This window comes from Phascolarctos cinereus, unplaced genomic scaffold (assembly GCF_003287225.1).
Source record: "Phascolarctos cinereus isolate Bilbo 61053 unplaced genomic scaffold, phaCin_HiC Scaffold_726;HRSCAF=1367, whole genome shotgun sequence".
In the NCBI taxonomy this organism is placed as follows: Eukaryota; Metazoa; Chordata; class Mammalia; order Diprotodontia; family Phascolarctidae; genus Phascolarctos; species Phascolarctos cinereus.
The window spans coordinates 28,882,136-28,900,796 of NW_027556098.1; the positions used below are offsets into that span (position 1 = coordinate 28,882,136).

General features: G+C 35.2%; 1 protein-coding gene across 1 annotated transcript in view; it reads left to right on the forward strand.

The window, feature by feature from the left end:
• HERC2 (HECT and RLD domain containing E3 ubiquitin protein ligase 2) overlaps positions 1 to 18,661 on the forward strand; it is a 223,597-nt gene that overhangs the window by 62,045 nt on the left and 142,891 nt on the right. Inside the window, 8 exon segments of the mRNA XM_020992762.2 lie at positions 4,968 to 5,141; positions 8,637 to 8,825; positions 9,963 to 10,114; positions 11,114 to 11,271; positions 11,470 to 11,583; positions 13,587 to 13,838; positions 15,731 to 15,924; positions 17,600 to 17,800. Coding sequence (XP_020848421.1) covers positions 4,968 to 5,141; positions 8,637 to 8,825; positions 9,963 to 10,114; positions 11,114 to 11,271; positions 11,470 to 11,583; positions 13,587 to 13,838; positions 15,731 to 15,924; positions 17,600 to 17,800 — 1,434 coding nt within the window.

Here is an 18,661-nt window from a genome sequence, read left to right on the forward strand (position 1 = left end):
TAGTATGTACTAAGATTGGAAAGATAAATTGTAGCCAAGTTTTGAAGTATGGCTGTAAAAGCCTTGACTGATATCATCTCCCCCAGCCTCTTCTACCCTCTGATTGGAGGACTAGAGAGTGGAGTACCAAATTTCTCCTAATGTTCTCCTTTATAGAGGCCAGAAACTGGACTTTTGGGCTCACTCCAATACGCATCTGCTGCTTTGCTTGGTTTTAGCTCTACAGAACAAGATACTCCCCGGTCTCCCCTTCTTCCTTGGCCCCTTCTTTTTGTTTGTTGTTTCCTCCCTTTAGGTTGTAAGCTTCTTGAGGGAAGGGGACTGTCTTTTTATTAATTGTATCTCTAGTACTTAGCATCATGCTTGGCACATAGTACTCTCTTTAACAATTGTTTATTGGATTGGATTAAGTGAAGATGTGACGTGATCATATTATCGCTTAAGAAAAATCACTTTGACAGCTTTATGGAGAATGGATTGGAAATGGGAGAGGTTTCAGAGAGGGAGACTAATTAGGAAGCTATTGAGTAGCATAGGTAAGAGGAGATGAGGGCCTAAGCTAGGATGGTGGTTATGTGAGTAATAAGAAAGGAATGGATGTGAGAGATTTTGTGGAGGTATAAATGACAGAATTTGGCAACTGATTGGCCTGACTGAGAGTGAGGAGGATAATGCTGAGGTAATGAACCTGGGTGACTGAAAGGTTGGTAGTATTCTTGATAGACGTAGTGAAATTCAGAAGATGGGTAGGTTTTGGGGAAAGATTTTGAGTTTGGGATCTTATTGGTCCAGTAGGCAGTTGGAAATGTGTGACTGGAGTGCAGAAGAGAAATTAGGACTGGGTATTTAGATGTGAAAATCATTTACATAGATGTGTTAACTGAACTATAGGAACTGATGCAGAGTCTAGAGAGAGATTAGAAGAGTGCACAGGACAGAGCTTAGGGAGTACCTAAAGTTAGGGGGAATGATATGGATGAAGAACCAACAAAAGATATTAAGAAGCAGGTATCAGGCAGGTAGGGGGAAAGCCATATGAGAAGTATCATGAAAACCCGTGGAGGGGAGATTATCCATTTGGAGAAGATAAAGGGTGTTAAAGCCTTCAGAGAGGATGGGGAGGATGATGATTGAGGACATCAGCTTTGACAATTGTAGGATTATTGGTAATTGGAGAGAGCAGCTTCATTTGAGATTTTAGATCAGGAGCCATATTCTGGAGGTTTAGATCAGAGAGAGAAGAAAGGAAGGAGAGGCACCTACTGTGAACATCTTTTTCAAGGAACTTAGCTGTGAAGGGGAGGAGAGACATAGATTGATACCTGACAGGGATGCCATAATTTAATGAGGGTTTTTTAAAGATGGGTGTGTGTGGAGACTTGGGCATATTTGTAGGCAGCAGAGAAGGAGCCAATAGATAAAAAGACACTGAGTATTAGAGAGAGAAGGGATAGATGACAGTGCAGGTAGTCTTCAGCAGAAGAGAGGGAAGAGATGGAATCAAGGCACATGTAGAGGGGTTGACTTTGGCAAAGAAAATGGCCACCTCTTCTTCAGAGATGGGTGAAGAAGGAGAGAGTGTGGGAGATGATGTCAAGGGGTATGACCTGAGAAGGAGAAAGCGAGCTTACAGCAAGTATCCTTCATTCACTGTGTGAAACAGAAGCTTTTTAAAGGTCTTCAGATGAGAGATTCTCGAAGGAAGATGCATACTCTGGGAGGCTTGCAGAGAGAAGAAAGGTCATCTGATGTGGTGAATGGAACAGAGAATCAATTAGAGAAAAGTTGTAAAAGGATTGCTTTGGGGACATCTAGGTGGTGGTGCAGTGGATAGAGCTCTGGCCTTGGAGTCAGGAAGACCTGAGTTCAAATCCAACCTCAGACACCTGATACTTACTAGCTGTGTGACCCTGTGTGAGTGGTGATAGGATAGGGAGCAAGAGAATCCAGAGTAGAGGGTAGTGGAATTGAACTGCTTCATTTATTCCTTGGCAGCAACTGGTTCATTGTCGCAGAGATTGGAGGGAAAGAGGTAGTATGTATTGGTTAGACGTAAGGGGTCAGTTTGACACTCCTCAGATCTAGTAGTCTCAGCAGGCAATGGGATTTTCTGTGTCTTGACTCTGCTTTGTGGTGTCTTGTGGTGTCCATCCTCGGGCAGTACTCTGGTCAGAAGCAGGTCTGTGTCCTCTTTTCTGAGTAGTGGTCAGGGGTGATGGTGGGCTTGAGGTTTCAATCTTTAAGTGGTCAGTGGTCTGAATAATAAGAAATAATCTTGCTGATTTTTATCATTCTTGCAATAATTGTAGGAACCTTTCCATTAATTACCCATGAGATTAAGTTATTTCCCTATTAAGTATGGATTTCTTGAATGTGTGTTCACATTCAATTAATAACATATTGAGTACCTACTTTGAACAAGGCACTTAATGTTAGATGTTGTGGGAGGGAGGAAAATGTTTGTTACAGTCTGTCAAAAAGGATATTCGTGTAGCAATATAGCAACTCATGATCTTTTAGCATTCCTTATCTTTCTTGATCTATCTCCTGCATCTGGCTTTGGACCACTTTCTTTACTTTGCATTTTCATGATACTGCTCTCTTGCCTCTCCTCTTATTTGTCTAACCATTCATTTTCAGTTACTTTTGCTGGCTTATCATCTATATCACATCATGTGAATATTCTCTAAGACTCTAATGGTCATCTTCTCTTCTTTCTTTTCTTTTTTTTTTTTTAAATTTATTTATTTTTAGTTTTTAACATTCACTTCCATAAGATTTTGAGATTTAAATTTTCTTCCCCTCCCTTTCCTCCTTCCTTCCCAAGATAGTGTATAGTCTGATATAGGCTCTACTTATACATGCATATTAAGCATATTTTCACATTAGTCATGATGTATAGTTCTTCTCTTCATTCTAACGTGCTCTCTTCATCATCATATTCTTATGGGTTTAGTTATCATCTCTATGCAGATGATTCATAGATCTGTTTGTCCAGACTCAGTCTCTCTCCCTTGAGCTTCAATCACACATCACCCTTGCCTGTTGAATATTTTAAACTGATTGTCTTGGAGACATCTTTGACTCAGCCTGTCCAAAACCAAATTCTTTATCTTTTCCCAAAACCTGTCCCTTTTTCAAACTTCCCTATTTATGTTGAAGACACCATCCTTTCTAATCTGCAAGATTCATAACCTCAATTCCTCATTCCTCCTTTTTCTATTTAATTTTCTATTTAATCAGTGTCCAGTCCCTTCCCGCTATTCACATAGCCACCACATTAATTCAGGCTCTGATAATGTCTAATCTAAATTATTGCAGTAACCTCTGGATTGGTTTCCCTGCCTCAATTCTTTCTATTCCAGTTTATCCTTTGCACTTTTGCCAAAATATTTTTTTTTCAGTGTAGATCCAACCATGTGACTTCCCTGCTTTGTAAAATCCATTGATTCCCAGTTGCCTTTAGTATCAAATATAAATTCTTCTTTTTAGCTTTCATAGCTTTCCCCAGTCTATCCCCATTCTGTTTTCCCAGCCTCCTTGTACATTATTAACTTTCTCACCCTTTGCAGTACAGCAAAACCAGCCTTTCCTGTGTTGCTCACAAACAGCACTCCCTTTGAGTTCTTTGTGTCTTTGTACCGTCTTCCCACATTCCCTCTTTCCAGCCCATAGAGCCGCTCTCTTCCTTGAAGACTCAGCTTAAATACTACCCTCTAGATTTAGCCCTTTCTAATTGACTCAACTGTTAATACCTCTCTCCCAAGCTAATTTGTATTTAATTACTTCTTTTCATAGTTATTTTGTATGTACTTACATGTGTTCTTGTTTCTTTTTTAGAATGGAAAGTTGTTTTGAGAGCAGCCTTATTGCATTTAATATAATTTCATCCAATGTAATTATAAAATTATGTTCCTGCTGTTTAGCAAAGTGCGTGGTACATAGTAGATACTTAATAAATAATAGTTGATTGATTGATATATTTTTATATTTTCCCCAATTAGTTTGTAAAATTAGTGATAAGTTAAATTAACTATTTATAAAAGTAATATGACAACCATCTGAGATATTCATAAGGCTATATGAAATTAATCATAAAATAAGCAGTTTAGGTTGTAAAAGCTCTAAGATGAAAGAAAAATGACATTGCTTTTGGATGGATTGGTGTCATCCGATTTCTCAACTTAAAAAACAACAACAACCCAGCAACATCTCTGCCCTGCTCCAAGAAAACCAAAAATTTTATTAGTCATCTTATCTGAAATGCTTGTTTTCTTTCTCCCCTATTCAGCTTATTTTGAAAGTGTTTAAGCTTAGAAGATTCAGCATTATCCTTTTTTCTCCTTAATATTCTTTCTAGAGAGGGCCCAACTTCTTAACTTCTGGCTTTGCGCCCTGGCATTAGACTAGAATTAGAAAGGTTACATTTATAGACTAATGTTAAAACCTTTGGAATGTTTTCACTTTTATTTTGTAAGTTTTTTTGTTGAAACATATAATAATATTATGATGTTGCAGTTAGTTTCTAGCCCTTCTGTATATTAACATTTGATAATCTGTAAGCTAATAGGGTTCTTCACTTGTTTATAGAAAAATTACAAGTGTTAAAATAGGAAATTTATGGTAATTTCTTTAAATTGAGATGAAAAATACAAATAGTTTGATGCCTCCACTCATATGCTAGATCTTTATGTGAAAAATCCTTAGATTGTATAATGGTCAGTTTGAGCATTTGGTGTCTTAATGTTCTTTATGATCTGTGCAGAGTTAATTCAGACATTTGATTAGTATTGCTCTTTGGGATGACTAAAATAGATAGATTGGCTGTGTTTGGCTACTACATCCATACCAAAATATAAATAATTGGAAAATATATTCAGTATTTATTAGTGTTATTAGTATGTTTATATTCTTCACACTGTTTTTGAAATGATTGATTACTGTAGTTTTTTCCCCTCTTCCTTTAGATGCTGTCTGGTCCTCTGAGTCCCAATGAAAGTTTTCTGAGGTACCTTACTTTACCACAAGACAATGAATTAGCTATTGATTTGCGTCAAACTGCAGTAGTGATTATGGCACATTTAGATCGTCTGGCCACTCCCTGCATGCCTCCTCAGTGTAGCTCTCCTACATCACATAAGGTATTTACTGAAATGAAATTCTTTACCTACTGTTTTGTCAGGAATTTCACATGCTTTCTTTGTAATTGAAGTTAATAACTTTTAAAATAACTTTTAAATTATCTTTTGGTGCTCCTGTTATGAAGGCAGTTACTTTTTAAACTATTTTTAATTAGCATAGCAAATTTATCAACTATATTCTTGGAAGCATTAACTATTTTTGGTATTCTTTTGTGAACTCTGTTACTTTTTACAGATTTAGCATCTTATGATAAATGGTGCTTAGGAAGACTATTTTTAAAGGGTTGTTTCACATATTATTAAAAATGATGACAATCTACATGGCACATTGTAGTTGCAAAATGCATTCCTTATAACCTTGTGATGTTACCACCATTTTATGGATGAGAAAACTTAGGTATAGAGGAGTTAAAATGCTTTGGCCAAGGTCATACAGCTAGTTATTGTTAGACCTGGGACTTAATGTCTATTTTTAGAGTTAAAGGCTCCTTCCCCAGTTTCACTATTCATTGTAGGTTAGATCAGGACTTCTTAAACTTTTTCCACTTGTGACCCCTTCAGCACAACCCATATGGGGTCCTGCAGTTTAAGAAGTGTTGGGTTAGATTACCTTGAATAGATCCCTTTTACAGATTCCCGGTTCCCTACATCTCAAAGTGAGGAAAGAAACAAAAAAAATCATCCTGATTTACTGTCAGTGTCCTTGTAGACTCCTATTCAGCCTTCTAATTTGCCTTTCTGAGTAATACAATATTCCTTGTTCATCTTATCCTAGACTCTACCTGTCCCCAATCTTCTTAAGTCCTTTAAAGGAATGACTGCCAGTGCTGTATTCTCTTCCCTGTTTTGTGCCATTTTTCCTGTGACTTTTGTCAGTAGCTTATACTGTTGACAGCGAACATTTGCTGCCCATTTCTCAAGAATAACCATCTGATTGAACCTGGAAAACTTGGGAAAACTCCAAATTCAGCCATAAACTATAAAGACCAGACTGTTTAATCAGAAGAGAACAGAAATCATTTGATTTTTACATAAGGTCTTGAAAGTCCTTAAACTGCCTGCCACTTCTTAGAATAAGCTGTTGAGTATTACTCCCTGTGGCAGGATAGTGTCCCGCTAAATTTAATTTATCCAGGCATAAAAATACACACTCACCTTCAAGAAGCCCAGTGCTGTAAATTGCCTTGAACTCTCTGCTGAACTCCAACCTTCTTTGACCTTCTAGTATTGGACTGTGGTGTTGGTTGGATTTAGCCAACATCTGTTTTGTTGCTCGTGCCTCCTTCTTTGAATGCCTGTTCCTTTTTTAGAGACTGCATCCTTCTTGTGGCCCCAGAACTCTGGCAGTTAGCAGCTCATCCCAAACAGCCTGATGCTTCTCCCTCTTCCTGAGGGGAGAACCTTTGTACTTTCCCTTTTCTCTGCTGTTTGGCTTGAGAATAATAATAGCTGACATCATTAGAATGCTTTATGGTTTGCAGAATGCTTTACACATATTATCTCATTTGAATCTCATGATAATCCTTTGTGATAGGTATCATAGGTGTTATCCCCATTGTCAGGGTGAGGAAAATGACAAATTTCAGCTGATGAAATGGGGGGGCCGTGTTGGAATGGGCAAACAGAATATATATACAAACAAAATATATGTATACATACAAATGTACACTATAAAAATTGTAGATAAAGTATTTATTAACCACCAGATATATCCTTAGTGTTGCTGTTGAGATCTGATATTAGAGTAGCTTAATCAGTTCTTTTGTTTTTATTAAATGGCCATGTATCTGTTATGCCTTCTGCAGTCTAAGTCCCTAACTTCCATTTTTGTGAGCTATTTTGGTGTTCTGAGAGCAACTTGACCACAAACCAGTTGCATGTTAACATTTGGATGGCCAAGTAAAATCAACTTATAACTTTGAGTTTCAGTATAAGTATTTTAAAATTTTGTTTTGAAGCCATATTGATTTGAGTCAAAATCTAGCCCAAATGATTCAAGTTATTTAATATCTGTTTCCACAGGGCGCCTCAGTTTCTAGCTTTAATTACTTAAATCTTGAAGCACTGATTTGCCTCTCTTCGACATTTGTCCCAGATACAATCTTGGAAAGGTTCTGCTCCTGCCCCCTACTCTCACTTGATGGTGACCATCAGCTGTCCAGCTTTTCATTTTGCACTGACAGTGGAAACAAATTCATATTGAGAATTGTCTTGGTTGACAAGTTGTCTTGCCATTTTTCTCAATGTCATTATTTAGGTGGTTATGATTAGGAAGCTAATATTTTCTCTCTCTTTAGATTGTTCAGTTATGTCTTATGATTGTCAGTACCTAATGTCAAACACAGTTTTCCTTAAATTCTTTTCTAGGTGAAAGGTTGGTCTTGCTAAGAAATAACATCTTTCCTTTCTCAGAGCTGAAGGCCTCCAGTGATTAAACGTATAGTTTTTCATTTGTTTGGCCTTCCTGGTTATGTAATACTCTGACATGAAGGGACCTTTTGCTGATTTTCTTGATTATGCATACCCTCCTTACGTTCTGAAGCTCTAGGGGTAGCAGTCATTATTCCTGCTTGTCTGCTGAGGGAGATTGCCCTTTAAAAATCCTCTTCAGTGAATAGTTAATAAGTGCCTTCAGGGCACAAGACACTGTGCTATGTCCTAAAGATCCAGAATCACAAACAAAATAGTCCTTGGCCTCTAAAGGTCTTACTTTCTATTTAATAGAACATGTACATCACTAGAAACAATACTAGTATTACCACTTCTGGAAGGAAGGGGAGTGGTTTGGACAGCATATCCACATGTGCCTTCTGAGTGGAAGAAACATAGTTTATTTTTCATTGGCTCTCTTTTTCTTATTTCTCTCCTTAATATACTGCAAGCTTTATAAGGCAGAGAACCATGCCTTTCCTAAAGTTTGTACCTTTTACAGCCAGAATAGGCACCTTTAAAATGTTTGTTGAGTAACATGAAGGGGTGAAGGAAAATGAGAGCTCATTGCCTGTTAGAGCAGAGTAGAGGCTTTTAAGCCTTCTAGCTCAAAATTTAATTGCACCATGCTTTACATACATTATATGAATGTAAAGCACTTAAAAAAAGCCTTTAGAACAGTGATCCAATTTTGAAACTATAGTTGAGAAGATATTGAGGAATTTGTTATTAGCTAGCCTGTATTAAAAAAGAAGATCTAAGTTTCAATACATAGTGGTCACTCAAAGGTGTATATCAGCTATAGTGTTTATTTTTAGTGTTAGCAGTATCATGATGCTTATATTATAAGTAACTTTCTTTTCTTCTGCATATATGAGTTCATAAGTAATGGTTATTATGGTTTTCCCACAAGATAATTTGATTATGATGTTGCTATGGTAATTCTAATTCATTGAAATAAATATCCGAAATACATTGCTTTAGAAATACAGCGAAAAAATTTATACTTGGTACATTGTAGGTACTTAATAAATGTTTATTGAATTGAATTGTATTGTCTTACAGGGATCTTTACAAGAAGTCATAGGTTGGGGCTTAATAGGGTGGAAATACTATGCTAATGTGATTGGCCCAATTCAGTGTGAAGGACTTGCAAATCTTGGGGTAACACAGATTGCGTGTGCAGAAAAGCGTTTCCTAATTTTATCTCGGAATGGGCGAGTTTACATGCAGGCTTACAACAGTGACACACTGGTAGGTATTTTTTTTTCCCTTCCCTCCTGTTCTGAACCTTTTTTCTTTACTTAATATAGATTTGTACTTGTCGTGGTGTAAAAGTGAAACTTCTCTTAGATTTTTTCATTTTGTGAACTTCAGTAGTAGTTTTGATTTATTTTATGTCATGAGTCCCTTTTAGATTTCATGCCATGTCATTGAGTTGTCACTATAGCACTCATTTTTACCTTTTTTGTTTTACTACATCATTTTGTTTGTTTACTGTGGAATTAGTTTCTCCCTGTTATACTTAACTTCCTATGCAAATGCATTGATAAGACATAAATAGTATTTTGCAAAACGTATAAATGACTTGTAATAGGCCAGAATCACACGAGGCTAATTGTACGTTATTGATATTCTTTTCTTTTCTTTTCTTTTCTTTTCTTTTGTTTTCTTTTCTTTTGTTTTCTTTTCTTTTCTTTTGTTTTCTTTCCTTTCCTTTCCTTTCCTTTCCTTTCCTTTCCTTTCCTTTCCTTTCCTTTCCTTTCCTTTCCTTTCCTTTCCTTTCCTTTCCTTTCCTTTCCTTTCCTTTCCTTTCCTTTCCTTTCCTTTCCTTTCCTTTCCTTTCCTTTCCTTTCCTTTCCTTTCCTTTTCTTTCCTTTTCTTTCCTTTTCTTTTCTTTCTTTTGGCAATTGGGGTTAAGTGACTTGCCCAGGGTCACACAGCTAGTAAGTATCGAGTGTTTGGTCTGAGGCCAGATTTGAACTCAGGTCCTCCTGACTTCAGGGCTGGTGCTCTATCCACTGCATCACCTAGCTGCCCCACATTATTGATATTCTTGAACTCTAATGGTTCTCTAGATTTTTTTCATACATACAGTATACTTTATAGAACTCCTTAAAAATTGCTTAATATGTTTCTCTCAAAAGGCTCCCAACGTTTCTGTACTTTAGAAGTTAAAATCTGATATTCACAATAAAACAGGATGAAAACCCTAAGTGACTAAAAATTGGGCAGCATGAGAACTGAGAAACTAAAAAGTCTTACTTCAGACATTCGGGGCTCCTAGTAAATTGGGTATTTGTTGCTATGTGGTGTATTACTAGATTATATTTTAAGTTATTTTACTAATTTCTCTTCTTATGACTCTTGGTTTTTTTTTATCCTGTTTAGGGACCACAACTAGTTCAAGGTCTTGCCTCTAGAAATATTGTGAAAATTGCGGCACATTCAGATGGTCACCATTACCTGGCTTTGGCAGCCACAGGAGAGGTCTTTTCTTGGGGATGTGGAGATGGTGGACGGTTAGGCCATGGTGATACAGTGTATGTATTATCACTGTTTTCTTATGAGGCGATAAATAGTTTTTATAATAGTCTTTTTCAGATTAGACTATAAACAGTTTTTATAATAGCCTTTTTCAGATTAGGCTAGCTAAAAGGCTGCAGTAGAAAAATAAACATCTTCACACTTAATCTTAATTATGAAGTAGTTTATTTGTGAATATTAACTAAATGGCTCATGAGTAGGAATATGGTGTTTGTTCAAGTATTTTTTTTGAGAGTTTGCTGTGATTATAATGCTTTATTAAGCACTGAGGAGGATAGTCTTACTTGGGAATATCCTTATTCTTTAAGGTTTTCACAGTGCTTTGTACTTTGTAGTTAATAAATATTTTAATACCAAGAAATATGACATGATCCTTGCCTTCTGGGAACTTCCCATGTAGTTGGGGGGAAAAAGACATGCAAACCTGAGTTAAGTGATAGTGCAGAGTATTAGCATTCAGTTGAATGACACATACAGAGTGCTTTAGGAAATCAGAAAAGGTTCAGGTCAGAATGGGTTATGGGGGGAAGTCTTTGGGGGTAGATGACAGTAGATTAACTGCACTCAACATTTATATTTTAGAAGTTTCCAAGAAAGTTTATTTAACATTATTTAACATTAACAATTTTTTTTGGAAACATTAATTACAAACAGATATTATTTTTAAACTGGACACTTAATGGTTGAAAATTTATTGAAGAATCCTTCCCATTCTGAAATAATTGCTATTCTATAATTTGCATATGCAAAATTAAAATTATGTTGATATTTGTATAATCCTTTGGATTATGTGAAACAGATTAAACATTATATTATGTATAATTATGCATAATATATTTTCATAAAACAATTTAGAAAGCAGTTGTCTGTGATTGCTAATATTACTTGCAATTGTTATAATCATTTTTCTCAACAAGTGACATTGTCATTTCCCACATACCATTAAATAACTTTTAACTTTTAAAAGTTTTCTTGTTTTTTCTATGTCTCACTAGGCCTCTAGAAGAGCCTAAGATGATATCTGCTCTCTCAGGAAAGCAAGCAGGGAAACATGTAGTTCATATCGCATGTGGAAGTACTTATAGTGCAGCCATTACAGCTGAAGGAGAGTTATATACTTGGGGTCGAGGAAACTATGGCAGGCTGGGACATGGTATGTTTTTGTTTTTAATATGAAATTGTTAAAGGATAACTTTTTTGGTAAAATTTGTTTGATCTCAGTAAGTGTGTAAATGTGATTTCCCTTAGGGTAGGGACTTTTCACTCTTCTATTTGTATCTGAAGTACATAGCACATAAGAGGCATTTTATAAATACTTGCTGATTGATGTGACTGAACTTTCTTTTTGAAGGCTCAAGTGAAGACCAGACAATTCCAATGCTTGTAACTGGACTTAAGGGACTGAAGGTTATTGATGTCTCTTGTGGGAGTGGGGATGCACAGACTCTTGCAGTGACTGAGAACGGTAAGTGAAGAATGAATTTTTCCCCAATGAGAACTTCTTAGCCTAGGCATTCTTTTAAAAGGACTTTGGATGGGGCACTTAGGTGGCACAGTATATAGAGCACCAATCCTGGAGTCAAGAGGACCTCAGTTCAAATCTGGCCTCAGACACTTGACACTTACTAGCTGTGTGACCCTAGGCAAGTCACTTAACTCCGATTGTTGAAGGGGGTGAAAAAGGACTTTGGATTTTGAATTTTAGTTTGAAAAGAGTAAGCTTTCTTTAAAACCTTAAAATCGTAGATCTTGGATTTTGAATTGATCTCAACAGGTTGTTTGATTCCACTTCCTGTCTCAAGTCAAGTAAAGTTTTTGTTCTCTCATAAAGGAAGAACCTAAATGGCTTGTCCAGGGATGGGAAGTGTTAATGGCTTACTAGAATCATGGACACACAGATTCAGGGTACTGGAGAGGATCATAGAGGTCAGCTGGGTCCAGTCTCCTTATTTTGTAGTTGAGAATACTAAGGCCCAGAGATTGTGACTTGTCAAAGGTCACACTAACTAGTGGCAGAGCTGAGATTTGAACCTAGATTCTCTAGACTCCAAATCCAGCATTTTTTTTAAATCACATCCTTCTGTATCCGTCTTCTACTTTTAAGTGTAGTATTCTTTGTCCTGTAGATGAATGTTAGATTTGGTATAGTGATTTGAAATAGAATAATTTCTACTTAATGATTGTCTTAGTTTGACTATTCTAATAGCATAAGTGTTTGGAAATTTTGTATTTAAAAGTACTTAGTAAGATTTCATTTTCTTTTTACTTCTGTTAAGAATTACAGAAGAATTATGTGCACATATTTTCTAATGTGTTAATTTTTAGAAAAAATAAGAGTGGTGCCATATCCAATTTGAGTGGAGTAGAAAATCAGTATTTAATGATGTTTAACATCTGCAATTTATAGAACTCCCAAGATTACTGTTTAGGATCAAAGAAAATTTCATAAAATTTCCACAAAAAGTTTAGAACTGTATACCATTTTACTGTGAAGTTTTTGTTGGTTAAGTGTGAGCTTTAAATTCTGTTGAATTTCAAATAAGATATTCTCTGGTGCCAGCAAAAATGTCTACTTCCTCTTTTCTGTGTGGCAACCCTCACATAATTGAAGACAGTAATGTCTGTTTTCCATGCCTCCTTCATCTACTCTCTCCTGCTATCTGCACCCCAAAATAAAAGACCCCATGAACTTAACAAAATACTCCAAGAACTTAGTCTTGTCTTTTCTTGGCTAAACATTCTGTTTCTTTAAACATTTCTCATATAATATGCTCTGCAGACTTTTCACCTTTATGGTTTCCCTTTATTGGATATATTGTAGCTTGTTGAGCCAATTAAAAATATACACATAAATATATATGTATATATACATATATACACACACACTAGAACGGAGCACCGTATTGTGGATGTAGTCTAAGCAGGGCAGAGTCCAGTTGGATTGTCAGCTCCTAGATTTAGAACTCTGTACTTTTTTATTTTTACAGCCTGTGATTGTTAGTGGTTTTTTCTTTTTTTTTTTTGGTGGAGGGGCGGAGTGTGCTGAATTTGCTCCATCATATTATTGATTAGCACTGAGTACTAAAACATCCAAGATTTATCTCCCCATGTGAACACCTGCTTAGCTGTTTCTCCCCAAAAGTGCTGTGTTTTACATTAAAGTTCCTCAATAGATTTGGCTTATAATTCCAAAATATTCTATGTCAATTTGAATTGCTAACTGTAAATTAGAGATATAATATTTATTAATTATAATGTAATAATAATAAAAAATATATTATGATTTAGTTTTTATTGCCAGATTTTTCTCTGTAAAGCATTGTGAGGCTAGTTTTTATTGTTGTTGTTGTTGTAAAATATCTTCAATTTTCTTAGAAATCTGACGGTTCCAGTTTTGATATGTCATTATGCTTATTGATTACGAAAATGTAGTGTACCTGGAAATGAGTATCATATTTTCTTTTCCAGGTCAAGTCTGGTCTTGGGGTGATGGCGATTATGGAAAACTAGGAAGAGGTGGTAGTGATGGTTGTAAAACACCAAAACTGATTGAAAAACTTCAAGACCTAGATGTTGTCAAAGTACGCTGTGGGAGTCAGTTCTCTGTTGCTTTAACGAAAGATGGTCAAGTTTACTCATGGGGAAAAGGTGACAATCAGAGACTTGGGCATGGAACAGAGGAACATGTTCGATATCCCAAACTATTAGAAGGCTTACAAGGTGAGTGTAATGCAAAATATAAAGTAAGGTTTGTTGTTTGTTTGTTTTTACCTCTTTTCCTTTACTGGAAATATGATGGAGCTGGTTTCTTTGATAATTTCTTTGAAGGCTTTAATATTTTTAACTAAAATTTATATTTCTCTACATTTATATATTTAAAGCCTTCACTCATCATTATTAATTGCAGGCATTCACAATATGACAGAAATACCAATCAAGCAAATTTAGATTCTTATAGTGACTGGTGTTACATCATGGTAAGCTTTTAAGGCTTCCTGTGTTTAAAAAATAAGTAAAAATTATTGCATAAATAAAATTAAATATACATGTATATATGGAAATATATGCATATAATTTATATGTCTATACATGTACTTTTATTTATTTAGAATAAATACATTTAGATGAAGCATTTTAATTCCTTCTCCTAAGTTAAGTATTACAAACCAATCTGCAATTACTTTTAAAAGAAGCATTTTTATACTGCTTCTAATAAGAGTTATGTATTACTGGAAGACAATATTTATAATTCTTCAAATCTCTTAAAAAGGTAACCTTGTCCTCTCTTCAGACCTTCCATGTTATACTTTGTGTGTACCTCTCTATGTCCTTCTCATGCAATATTTTGTATTGAAGTTATGTTTAATATGTGTAACATGAAGCTTATAGACTGAATTTCATGAGGGTAAGGGCCAGGCCTAAGTGCTGTATCTCTCCTCACTGGATACTTAGTAATTGTTCATTAAATTGAACTGTAATTTACTATTACTGAATACTTGTTTAACTTTACAGCAGTGTACTCATTCACCCTTTTGTTTGTATTTTTCCCTTCAGCAAACAAATACATTTCCTCAGATATATTCTTTTGGAATACTAACCAATCATAATTAATTCTTGTATCCTCAGATTTCTTTTGCTTTTGTCATTTTTTACTTGTATTTCATAGAAGTTTGTGGTGCTGTCTGTGCTCAGAGCACAGCTGCTACTGCATTTATTTGAGAACCTTCCAGTTCCAACTGAGTTAGGAACATTGTGATATCTTAGGAAATTCTCTTTGTGTTGGTCTTGTTCCACTACTTATAAATTATAGTATTTCTTCACATTTACATTCAAACTACTGATGATTCCTAAAAGGATTGGATTTTTTTTGCTGATTTCAGCAATGTATTTCAGGCAAAAAAGAATCTCCTTGAAAAGAGCTTGCTTAAAAAGCAAAAGTTATTTTTGAGAAGTGATGTGATAGAGCGAATAGAAAAGAGGGGATAATTATTTGATAATCACTTATCTGAATCAGGGAGAAGTTTAGTAAGGAGCGATGACTTAACAATCCCCTTCCTTTAGTATTTACTGCTTAGATTATTGGAACTTAAAACTTATAGTTTGTAAGCAACACTAGTGATTTAAAGCCTAGCAATAATCTTAAGATCTGAATGAATCTTATTAAAAATAAAAGATTGAGTTACACTTATTTTACTTTTGGGTATCTTCTGATTTCTTATATCTTACTTTTCTTGAGAGATTGCAGCCTGTAGTAGAGGAAGTACTGGCCCTAAGTCATATAAGATTCTGCTTTCAGTCATGGCTATGCTGTCCATTAGCATGTAATATGTTTAACATGGACTTCTGTAAAAAGAAGATGCTTTAATAAACATTTATTGAATTCAGTCAGTATTGGTCAACTCACTTAACTTCCCTGAACCAAAGTTTCCTATCTGTAAAAGGGGGGTAATAATGCTTTACAGTATGTATTTAAATTTATTGAGAGGGTCACGTTAACAGATGGATATAAAGCAGTTTAACTGTAAAACAAGTTATGATATGCTGTAAGTTATTTTTATTGTTACCAGAATTTTATGATTAATAGCAAACTTGAATATTTTTTTGTCCCATAGGTAAAAAAGTAGTTGATGTGGCTGCTGGTTCTACACACTGCTTAGCGCTTACTGAGGATAGTGAAGTTCATAGCTGGGGAAGCAATGATCAGTGTCAGCACTTTGACACCCTTCGGATTACCAAACCTGAACCTACTGCATTGCCAGGATTAGATACAAAACATATAGTTGGAATTGCTTGTGGTCCTGCTCAGGTAACCAATAAAAGTTTCCACTTAAAAAAAAAAGGAATAAAAAGAAAAAAGTAGAAGAAAAGGCATTTTTCATTTACGGGATAGAGATTGAGTTATAGCTGCTTTTTAAAGTATAGGATAAGTAGGATAAATCTTTCTGATTTTGGAAATATTTGTATCCAAATTTATGAGTTGAAGGTTTACCATCTCTATAAACTAAAAACTAAGTTTTCTGGGTTGGGAATTAGGAAGTTATGTTCATGTTTTTATTGCAGGAGAGTAAATGACTCAATGGACTAAGAAATGGAGTGCATTAAGAAAGTAATTTCTGATATTATTATTGACTCATGTTTGTCTTTAAGTGAAGCATCTAGAATGAATAAAGCCAACTGAACAAAAGGTTGCTTATTGGTAGGAATGTTATTAGTGATGAACAGGATTATAATATTCATTGTTAGTTTATCAATATAGCTTTCAACTAGCTATGTTTTTTTTTTAAGGAATGGAATCGACGACATTTATTAGCATTGACCCTAATTCAAGATTATTCTGTAGAACTCTTAGCAATACACTGTATAAATACACCTTATTTCAGAAGTTCAAAAGTGGTTTAAGTGACCTCACATCAAAATTGACTTCTTTCTGTTTTCTGCGTTGGTTGCAATATGGATAAATGCCATTTTCCTTTTCCATCTTAAGAATATTTTAGTGCTTAAGGACTAGAAGTCAGTTCTGGTATTTATATGTACCTCATAAACAAGGAAGGTATTAGTTGTTTTAGGTGTAGAATTTATATTCAAAAAAGATATGGCAATGACTTTTCCCCCCATCTAGTAAGTTATCAGCTAAATGTTACTTTCACATTGAGTACTCTCAGTTGTAAAATATGTTTTCCTCTTTATTTTGAATGCATGATTTTAATTTGTTGCCCAAGGTCTAATTGCCACTAACAAGGAATTTTCCAGTTGAAGAGTGAAATTTTTTTTTTTTAATAAGCACTGTGGCACCTAGAGACTGAGGGAGAAAGTGTAGAAGAGACATCAGAGCAGGGTTTTGTTTTTTTTTTTTTACCTGGAGCCCATGAACTCATTTATTTGTTTGTTTCTTTTGTTTTGTGTTTGGTGAGGCAGTCAGGGTTAAGTGACTTGCCCAGGGTCACGTAGCTAGTAAGTGTCAAGTGTCTGAGGCTGGATTTCAACTTAGGTCCTCTTGACTCACAGGCCAGAAGAGCTTTATCCACTGTGCCATCTAGCTGTCCCCCCAACAACTCATTTAAAAAAATGTTTTGACATCTGTATTTTGCTGTAGTTGGTTTCCTTTCCAATCCCGTTCTATATTATTTTACACATTTCAAAACATTATTCTGAGGAGTCTGTAGAATTCATCAGGCTACCAAAGGTGTCCATGGCACAAACAGGGTCTCTCTCTCTGATAGAGTAATGATAACAGGGAGAGATAGATAAACAGAAGAACTAGAGACAGATACATTTGGAGAATAGGAAGTTTTATAGAATTTCAAAATTGAGTTTCATTTGAGAGAAAAAAGATTAAAGAGGAAATGATTTTATGAAATAACAGTTATAATGCTGATGTAATGAATAATAGCTGTCCTAATATTTATGACATATTATATCTTTTGTAACACATTGAGTTGACTTTTGGAGATTCATGTTAGGTACTTATATTTCATGTATAGAGTTTTGCTTGGTCTTCTTGTTCTGAGTGGTCCATTGGACTACGTGTACCTTTTGTGGTGGATGTTTGCCCAATGACATTTGAACAGTTGGATCTCTTATTACGACAAGTAAGTGAAGGAATGGATGGCACCTCTGATTGGCCACCACCACAGGAGAAAGAATGTATGGCAGTGGCAACATTGAACCTTCTGAGACTTCAGGTATCTTATATTCCTTTTTTTTTTCCCAAATGTCTACTTAGATGTGCTTAAGAATATTTATAAAGTAGTTGAAGAAATTTTTTTCTAACATTTTGTATGAGTTACTAACAAAATTTTCCAAATATAAGGGATGATTGTAGTATGGGAATCTAAATTTTTTTGATGTTTGAAGTTAGGGAAATCATTCCAGTGACTTGTATGGTCACTTAAGTCAAGACTCAGGGGAATGCAAGAGTACACACATTGTTCTATTTATTCTATGATATACTACAGTAATGTAAATTTAAAACTATTCAAATTTACATTTACAGAGTAAACAAAAACAAAGAGGAAGATTTGTTTTAAGTCCATGTTATTTAATTTTATTTTCTTGAAACTCAGTTTTTCCACATTGGCCTTTCTAGTTTGGTTGAGTTATTTGCTTGTCTCTGTACTGCTGCTACTGAGTATGTGCTTTCATTTCTGCCTGCCTGAATTATTATAATAACTTTATTCTCAAAACCTTTAATAGTATCTTTCTTGCCTGTAAAATAAAGGTCAGACTACTTTGCTTGGCGTCCTAGGCTTTCTTTAGTCTGGTGGTATGCTACCTTTCTATTCTTACCTTCGTGCTCTTTGCTATTTGCTCTTCTGTGCATACCCTGTGCCTCTTTTAATCACCTTATGTAGTAATTGGTTTTTCAACTATACAATACACTTACTGTATTATGTATCTGTATCTGTGTACTTATTATCCCATGACTAGCCAGCCTACGTTGAGTATATGAGGAATGTCTTTATCTAAAAAAAGTTTGTGTGGCTCCTAGTACCAAAAACAGTGGTCTGTGTGAAGTAGCAGTTAACACATATTTGTTGATGTGA